The sequence below is a fragment of the Aplidium turbinatum genome, chromosome 6, assembly GCF_918807975.1.
Source record: "Aplidium turbinatum chromosome 6, kaAplTurb1.1, whole genome shotgun sequence".
NCBI lineage: Eukaryota > Metazoa > Chordata > Ascidiacea > Aplousobranchia > Polyclinidae > Aplidium > Aplidium turbinatum.
This window is the reverse complement of record NC_137477.1, coordinates 13,003,205-13,012,421: the sequence shown is the minus strand read 5'-3', so window position 1 is coordinate 13,012,421 and position 9,217 is coordinate 13,003,205. Positions and strand designations below refer to the sequence as shown.

The 9,217-nt window shown below is 36.5% G+C and overlaps 1 protein-coding gene across 2 annotated transcripts; it reads left to right on the top strand.

The window, feature by feature from the left end:
* Positions 1–2,721: 2,721 nt before the first annotated feature.
* On the top strand, positions 2,722–8,899 carry LOC145772246 (carbohydrate sulfotransferase 9-like). 2 transcript variants are annotated; one of them, XM_082584103.1, is made up of 4 exons: positions 2,722–2,951; positions 4,515–4,727; positions 6,652–6,855; positions 8,217–8,899. In XM_082584103.1, the coding sequence occupies exons 1-4, from the start codon at positions 2,805–2,807 to the stop codon at positions 8,736–8,738; spliced, it is 1,086 nt and encodes a 361-aa protein (XP_082440229.1). In that variant the 5' UTR covers positions 2,722–2,804; the 3' UTR covers positions 8,739–8,899. The 2 variants fall into 2 exon arrangements, with proteins under 2 accessions (XP_082440229.1, XP_082440230.1); XM_082584104.1 differs by lacking the exon at positions 6,652–6,855.
* The last annotated feature ends 318 nt before the right edge of the window (positions 8,900–9,217 follow it).

The following is a 9,217-nucleotide window of genomic DNA, read 5'->3' as shown; positions in this document are numbered from 1 at the left end:
GGTTCAACAAGACAAACTCTCTACCGAAGCTGTATAACACTAATAACTTGTTAAAGCATTGGCTTTAGTTTTGAAATCCACGTTTACAATGCAGAAAAGAGGATATTAAACTCCTATTCCATATTTCAATAGGCTATATAAATTTAAAAAATACGGGTAGCCTATTGAGTGCACGACTCTTAATAGTTAATAACTTTCACAGCATTTTGCATATAAGTGATAATATGCAGTGCTTTGTGTAAAATTTGTATACTTTCTGCGACCCCGGAAGTTCGTTACGCGACCCCTCTGGGGGTCGCGACCCCCACTTTGGGAAGCCCTGGTGTAGACTATTCAGTTGTGGAGAAAAAATAAAACCCCGTATGACGTTAGTAAGTCATCTCCCCCCCCCTGCAATGATAAAGTCTTTAATATGTCATAAATATGCTTTAATTCTTATCAAGTATTAGTGATTTAGCGCGAAATCTAGTGCAGGCCATTACATGGCTACTATTATTTTGTATAATGTGGATGCGCCTACGCTGCGACGCTTAGTTTTCTTGAGTAAAAACTAAAATAAGTTCCTATGGGTGGGGCGTAGTTGCTGAAGCAAAGGCGGCTGAGAAAAAGGAGCTGGCCACCCTACTCTCGTTAGTGCCGAAGGTTTATTACAGTGGTTCTCAACCTTTTTTCTTTCGTGGCCCATTTTTCATTGCGTAAAAATTCTGTGGCCCATTAAGTTTTTATATGAGAAAAAAACTACAAAATAGGTTTATAAACAAAAAATAGCAGGACATTTTTCAAAGCGGATTATTTATTTAACTGATCATTAGTGAGAGGCTTGCTCCTTACCAACATATGAATTTATGGAGAAGTTGAAGATAGCGTACAACGCGAACCATCCTCCAAGTCAAGATGGTTCCGAGCCTTTCAATTTAGCACTTCATCTGCACCAAAGTGGAAAACCCTGCTTCACATAAATACATACTGCTGAAAGGCAGCAGCATTTTTATATTCTTCACCGATACGTTAAGAAACACAAGCCTTTGCCTAATGCTCGCAAAGATAAGGTCTCAAACATGTCTTTACAAGCAGTCGTAAATTCATGTTCTTTTTTTCCGGAGACTGACAAGATGTTGCAATATTTCAGACAATAAATTCGTGACCAAGTCATCTTCAATCACAGATGAAAGGGTCTCAAACATTGCAAAATTTTCCTTCTCAGCTTTTCGTTTCCAGTTTTTAAGCTTTTGCACAAACGCATTTAGACAAAGATTTAGAGCGTCGATAAAGTCAAGTACAGTTGTATTCCTTATTTTGTAGCTTGAGATTTAAGCGGTTTAATTGGTCAAAAATATCAACTAGATAAGCAAGTTTAACATGAAGGTACTTGTTCCAGACAATGGTTCACCTATTCAAACGTCATATAAAAACCGTTCAAGTCTACTGAATATTACGTCATGGAAGTTGCTAGAAAATGTGCCAAAATTGCACCAGCGTTCATAAGAATTGTGTCAAACCTGTTTGGGCCTGTTTAAACAGGAAATATTACATCAGCTTTAAACACTTGTTGGAATGACTTCATAATTGTCTTTCATTATTGCGTCACAGTACTGCATACGTGAATTTGAGATATTGCTATCTATTCTGGTCATTCGTAAAATGATTGTTTGAAAGTTGGCCGCACATTTAACTGTTGGCTTAGTGCTTGCTAGCTGGACAAAGGTTCCGTCTTTTATCCAAGTAATCTGTTCTGTAGTGACAGTTTTTCAGTGGTGTACGGCGTTGCACCCCCCTCGTTTTCGATAGCCTCGGGCTAATTTTACAGAAATACACTGTTTGAAAAGAAGTTCAAGTGTGTGTTTCTTCGGTCATTATATACAGACGAACGGATTCGGGAACTTTATGTTAAAATTTTCCCAAGAAGAGATTATGGTTTACCGCTGTGACCAGTACTATCCCTAAATAAAGATTCCAATTCGTACTTTCCTTGCATGTTCACAAATTTTTTTAATTTATTCTATAGTTCAAAACTCTTGCTAAAACATTGCCCTTTGATAGCCAACGGACCCTAGTGCAGAAAAGTAAATATAAGTGTTCAGCATTCATCTCCAAGAATAATTTTCTGGATAGGGATTACAAAGTTTATCGCCTTAATTACTGTGTGTTGCAATGATTAGAATAATGATTGCAACTTTGCAGCTAAAATCAGCAGCATCATTCATTGTTACTACAATTAAAACTACTAAACAAACACACAAGTGTATAATTAACTATAATGAAAAAAATGAAACAAATTTTATCAACAAATCTCTCAAATTTTTATATACGTCTGTGGCCCACCTCAAAATGCTTCTATGGCCCACCAGTGAGCCATGGCCCACTTGCTGAGAATCGCTGGTTTAGTATAATGAGAACCTTATCTTCTCATCCTCCGATGCTTGGATTCAATTATGGGACTCACCGTTACCTTTTTTCTTTACCCCTGGTTGAACATTGCGAGATGTGTTTTATCAGCCAGAATCAGGTAATGCAACGACAGCTTGTGTGGCAATTGAAACTACACCGTATTGTTACAAAAGCACATTACAGTAGGCTACCATATTCCGCTTTTGCTACTTATTGTGTTTTTAGAGTTATGTTTATTTAACCGTTAACTACTTGCTGCACTTCATACCCTCGTAATGCTATTCAATGCAATGGAGTTGTTATTAGTTATCTGTTCACGGTATTTCAATATTAGGCTACTTCTTTAATGAAAAAAGTTGAAAAGACTTGTTTACAGATTTTCCTGTAGATAATCTTAGTTTTTTGATTCTTAGATTATGTTTAGCAAGTTGAACTTGTTACGGCATCCTTGGATAGTTATGGATCCTAAACTCAGCTTTGTGATGGGAGTATCCATTGGTTTATTGTATTGTTATGTTTATTTTTCTATGTTGCTTGCAAACAGCCATCTAACAATACCGAAGGTAATGTATTTACCCATAAAAAAACAATAAAGACTTTTAATACATAGCCTATTACTAAAATATAATAGAGTAGTCCCTGCTTATTAAGCCCACGTCGGAACTGGACGATTTTGGGTTTATTTTCATTCTAACTAATTTAACACAGTAATGATTCCAACTCTTTTCCCCGCGAGTTTTTTTTTATATGTGTGTCTGCGGGCCAAAAATAATACATTGCGCAACAACAGGCACGGGCAATGTAAAAACGCATTGTGGGCCGTACTTTGGACACCTCTGGAAAAGTGGTTATGAGATCAGTAGCAAAGCTTTAGCAGCAATCTTTGTCGAAATATTCATAATGCCATGAAAGCTCAAAATATTCTTATGCCAATGAGATAATCTGGGACTGAAAGATTTTTTACCAATAAATAAATAAATCAAATGTTTGGTCTACCGTAGGTAATCGCAAACTGACTGTTAAAATTAGCAAACGTTCTAAACTGACAGGTTAATTAACGATGAAAAACTGACTGGCAAATAAAACTGTTCCAGAATTTATTCACCTTGCTAGTAATCTTTACAATGCAAGATAGACCTTTTTATATTGCTTTAATTCACACTGCAAACGTTGCACGTTGGCTGTCTCATGTGGTAGCCACTTGTGTCAATTCCCAGTAAGACCCCAATTGCAGCAACGACACTACCAATCAACAAGAGCATGTTTAAGTGGCTACCGTCTAATTGCGGAATGACCCGTTTCGGCGAGTCCGATTCGGCGAGTTCCCTATTCAGCGATTGTTTGAAAATCCAACGACGCCTTCTGTAAATCCAACGATTGAATATTATTAAATATTCAGACATTGAATCAATGTAAATACGAACTGTTAAGCTAATTGGATTCTTTGAACAAATCGAATGGCTTTTGTAAATGTTTCTCAGGTCCTGGTCAGCAAAAGTTTCCTTTTGTACACGATTTCAACGTCTGGCGACGTTAAAACGATGTAATTGCCTTTACATTACATTCAAGAGTTTTGTTGACATCAAAAATTCTTTGACTGTTTTGAGTTACAGCATCGTTTTATGAAAAAGGTTGTTTTGATGTAAAATATATTTGAAATGTCATATAAAATCAACTAATAGCTTATTTAAAAAATGAATGACATAAGCATACGCAAAGAAGATGGATGATGTAGGATACATGTCAATTTTATGTGAGCAAACATTTTAATTTTATAGTTCAAGCATTTTTCGCTAAATTTTAATTTATTTTTCTTTGTCGGAATGCAAAAGAAACGATATTGCGGAATAAAATACAAAATTCTCTAAATAAACAGCAGGTGTCGTTGGATTTACATAAGGTCTTCGTTGGATTTTCAAAGCATCGCCAAATATTGATCTCGCAGAAAAACGCTGTTGCCGAATAGGGAACTCGCCGAAACGGGCCATTCCGTGGTTTGGTTTGGTGGTTTGTAAGACATCAACCATTTTCGTTCATTTTTTTTTTAACTTAAACTCCTATAGGCTATGGTTTACAGAACATAACATTTTTGCAGTGGTTAAAACGTGACCAATAATTTTTTAAAGGACAGTCGAATCACGCAAACATTTTTGGCACAAGGTCCAAGTAAGCCGAAGCTGTATAAACTCGGAGAAAATTTTACAAGGATTATGGAAGTTGTTCAAAGGGAGAGACAGTCAACTTTACGAATGGCCTGTGAACGTTTAAATAAAGAAGACGTGTGTGCCAACGAAACATTTTATGTTCAATTACATGGACTGTACTCTAAAACTTACAAGGTAAGACTCATTGCTTTTTTTTTCGTTGTGAAATGAACGTATTACGTCACTTGATTTTTCTTATTATTCGTGGTGGTTCAAACTCTCGTCTCACACGGTCTACAGAATTTTTGCATGGCCAAGTAGCCTATCTAAAAGGTGTACATGCATAGTTGTCATGATTAGTAATCACTTATAATTAATGATAGTTCAGCTCATCCGTGACGCGACAATTCATCGAAAGACAATTTATCGAACGACAATTCATCGAAACGACAGTTCATCGAACCGACTGTTTATCGAAACGACAGTTCATCGACTGACTGTTTATCGAAACGACAGTTTATCGAACGACGAAGCACATATGCTTAGGGGGTAGGGTTAGCGGTTAGGAGTAGGGGTTACGGGTTAGGGCAGGGCTACTCAACTGGCGGGCCGCGGTCCGAATCCGGACCTTCTTGGTGTTGAAGTACTTTCGTTCTAGTTATGAAACTCATATTCTATAATACCAGAGGTGCTATGAAAGATATACTTTTTAAACCAAGAATGCATACAAAGCTTGGCCAACGCTCAATTAAATTTCTTGGAACAAACACTTGGAACAAATTACCGGAACAGCTAAGAAAAACTCAAACAATTAGTATGTTTTCTAAAAAATTAAAACTGCACTTAATGTCTGGGTATAAGTAACTGATATAGTGCCATCAAACTGTTTTTACTTATTCTCACCGTATCTCGCTAATTACTGTATATTCGCTTTTGTCTTACCAGTATGCTGTGTTGTATGTATAGCCTATGCCATTTTGTATTTCTCCATCACTTCTTGTATTCCTGTTTTATATTGTACTATTAAATTTCGTGTGTGTATTGTTTTTTATGTTGTAATGTATACAATATATATTTGCGTTCAACTCCGACACCGTTCCATGTCAAATAAGTTATGACACCACACAGGTGTGGCAGACTTGATGACCAGTTCGGTCCTTCTGCCACTCCCATCATCAACAGCAAACATTAAAACAACCTAGTTCACATTGTAATCTTGTATTGTTTTTTTCACATGTGCTGTTGATGCAAATAAAAGAACTCCTCTCTCTCTCTGAAAGTGGACCTCGGGTTTCTGGAAGAATAACCTCATCGCCACATTTTAGGGCCGCTTTAAACAGATTTCCATTAGAGAAAAGCAATTTTTCGTGATTATCCAAGGAGCTGGAGGCTTCGCCCCCAGACCCCCCAACGCTTTGCCGCCTTCTCTGATGTGCGATCCACACAGCTACACTACAAAGAAGCACAATAATTTTTTTCTTTTTTTATTTCTTTGTTTGTGTGAGACAAAAACCCAAGTCGCGTTACATAGGCTACTACCTGAAAAGTGTTTCGGTGCTCGTAAGCTAGGCTACTTGTTGTTTAATTTTCGTGGTTGCATGTGAAATATTCACCGGACCGCAAAAATATTCAACTTGTCAAAAATGGACCTTTGCTAACATTGGTTGAGTAGCCCTGGGTTAGGAGTTAGGGTTAGGGATTAGATTTTTGATTAACTGTCGTTCGGTGAACAGTCGTTTCGATAAACAGTCCTTCGAATAATTGTCGTTCGATAAACTGTCGTAGTACCGTTGTCACAACAGGCGCAAACTATAAGTGATTATATTATCAATATTATCACCACTTCAACGTATTACTGTTTTTTCATACTGTAGCTTAGTGATTTAATTTTTGTTCTAAATTGGTTATAAATGGCTGATTTATTTGAACGCTCTTAACAACCAACGCAACTTTAATGTTGTTATTCTGCCACACTACAGCCTACGAAAGGTTAAAAGCGCATTTCATTTAGGCTACTCTTCATTGTGGCTACATGCCAATAAGCTTTCTATAGTTTAAACTGGCCTAATAAGTTGTAGGCTTATCAGTTTACTTCTTGCATTAATCTTTAATTTGTAAGTTTTCAGTTTGCCACATTTTCAAGTGTGGTTTCAGTAGTTGGCTTCAATCAATTCTTGTGATGGAAAATTATTTTTCGGAGCAAGAATACTTTTCTGGAAATATCTCTGGGATGAAAATTATAAACTTTGCTAGCAAAGAAGTATTTTTAAAATCCCCGAAAGATGATGAAACAAGAACCAAAAACTATGTTGAATCATATAAAGTAGGTAGCCTACATGTCATTATCATTAGCTTTCTTGATCATGAGGGGTAAAATTTTTTCTATTTTTAATATTGTAGTTTTGTATTTGTCTTTACAAAAGACACTTTGTATTTATTTTTAACATACTTTTGATGATTAGCCTAACAATATATTTTTTTTACTTGAAACTGAACCAAAAGTAAACTTAATAGTTAAAAACAGTTTAATTAATTAGTATATAATTTTCGTGTTTTCCAAGTATAACACTTTTTGCCGTTTCTTAACCATAAGAACCAGCGTAGTGGCGGGGTAGTTTCGGCTCTGGTGCTAGTAAATCTGAGAGCGATTGCAGGTGTGGTCAAACCGAAGACTTTAAAAACGGTCCCGATTGTGTTCTTTCTTGCATAACACAGTGAGAATAAGTCAGGTAATAATGTGATGTCATCGTAAACCTAATATAAAATTACAAATGAGCCTTGTCCCTAAAAGACCTTAGCGGTTATAGAGCGACAATACATAAAACTATAACATTATTATTGCTAACAGAGATTGGCTGTATGATGAAGGACCGTTGATAAAACGATGCAGCCACATTTCTCCAATGGCATAGGCCTATCTAGGATTTGCAGTGCCAGGAGACAATAACCCTTTTTGTGTTCCGTGGTGACAATGTGTGAGACATTATTGCTACGCGATGTATGTTACATTGTTACATAGAATGAAAAGTCCATCTTCCTTTCTGATATCACTTTCGTGACAGATCTCCTCCTTTGCCCTCTCGAGCTAGCCCCTGAACTTCGCTTGCTTTATCCGGAAATCCTTGCGCTTGTTCAAGCCATTATGCCGTCGAAAAGTAGCCTATCACTCCCAAAAACCAAGTGATTCCAAAATCCCAAAAACCGTTTATCACTCCCAAAAACCAAGTGATAGACGGTCTGTTGCTTGTTCTACAGGCTCAATGTAGAGAGGTTTAATAATAATCAATCAACGAAAAAGTTTTTTTGATGTACCGTATTCTTACAGTTTATTTGCAATTAAAGCCAAAAAAAACTATTCCGCCCCGATAACTTAGTTGGTTAAGCGTTTAAATTTATAAAAGAAAAAACGACAAGATCAAGCGGAGTTGGTTCAACTCCCGGGGTGTGCGCTTGAGTAGCTAGCGCATTTCAAGGATAGCTTTATAGTCTACACCGGCACCGAGTTGATGGAATAATTCAAATATAAAGCAAAAAGTTTAGCCTACTCTGTCAAACTCGGTGACCGGGCATGCATCTGTAGTTCAAAGCCTTTTCGCTGCCAGAAGTAAGCTTGTAAAAATCTTTCCCAGTCTGGAGGATAAAGGTTCCTATAATAATAGGAATCAATCAAAATTATTTTTTCAGATAATTTTGGTTCGTAATCCTTTTAGCCGTCTCGTGTCGGCTTACTATGACAAATTGTTCACGAGACCGAAGGTCGATGGTTTTAAATCCTATTTTGGACGAATATCGAAGCGAATACATCGCAAGTACAGATACAGACGCCGTCATATTGAAGGAGGAAGAAAAAGAGATGACGGAAGAGCTACGTTTGAAGACTTTGTAAACTCAATAATTCACAGACCTGTGATTAATGATCTTCACTGGGAATTATACGATAAAATATGCTCGCCTTGCAAGTCGGAGTATGACTACATTGCAAAAATGGAAACACTTCCAGAAGACATCGCTTATTTGAAACATAAACTGAACATATCCAAAAAACACAAACAAGTGTTCTTTGAGGAAAAGGTGTACAGAACTCAGCCGCATGTTGTGAAAGAATATTTTAAACAAATACCTAAAAGCAAAGCCACTGCCTTGTATGAGGTGTACAGAAAAGATTTTGAAATGTTTGGCTACGATAAACCGTCTTGGCTTTGTTGATATTCCATCTTTAAATACATAATGGACAACTGCAGTATACATGTCATATTTTTAAATTTTATTTCTGAACTTATTCAACCGCTAATTTAACTGAGTCAACTTGATTTTACTGCAGAACTATCACACAATAATTGATTGCTTATATGTGTTCATTGATTTTATAAAATCAAAGTTTTATTAGCAATTACAAAAGGCTATTTAGCAAGCACAGTATAACAAGTTTAGAATAGGCTATACCTTGAATCCGTTTGATTGCTTTGTTTGCTATCCCTACTAGGGTGGTCCTTATATGTAGTCAAAAATTTAAGTTGGAAGAAATTGTATGGGCGCCCCTTACATTGATTCCACTTGATGTAAAAACACTTACTGTAAAATATTTTCTATTCTAAACGAAAATTAAGGTATGCTCAATGCAAACGAAATTTCACGTGGCTGAATCCAATTAATATGATAACACAAAATGTTAGCGGTTATCAAAT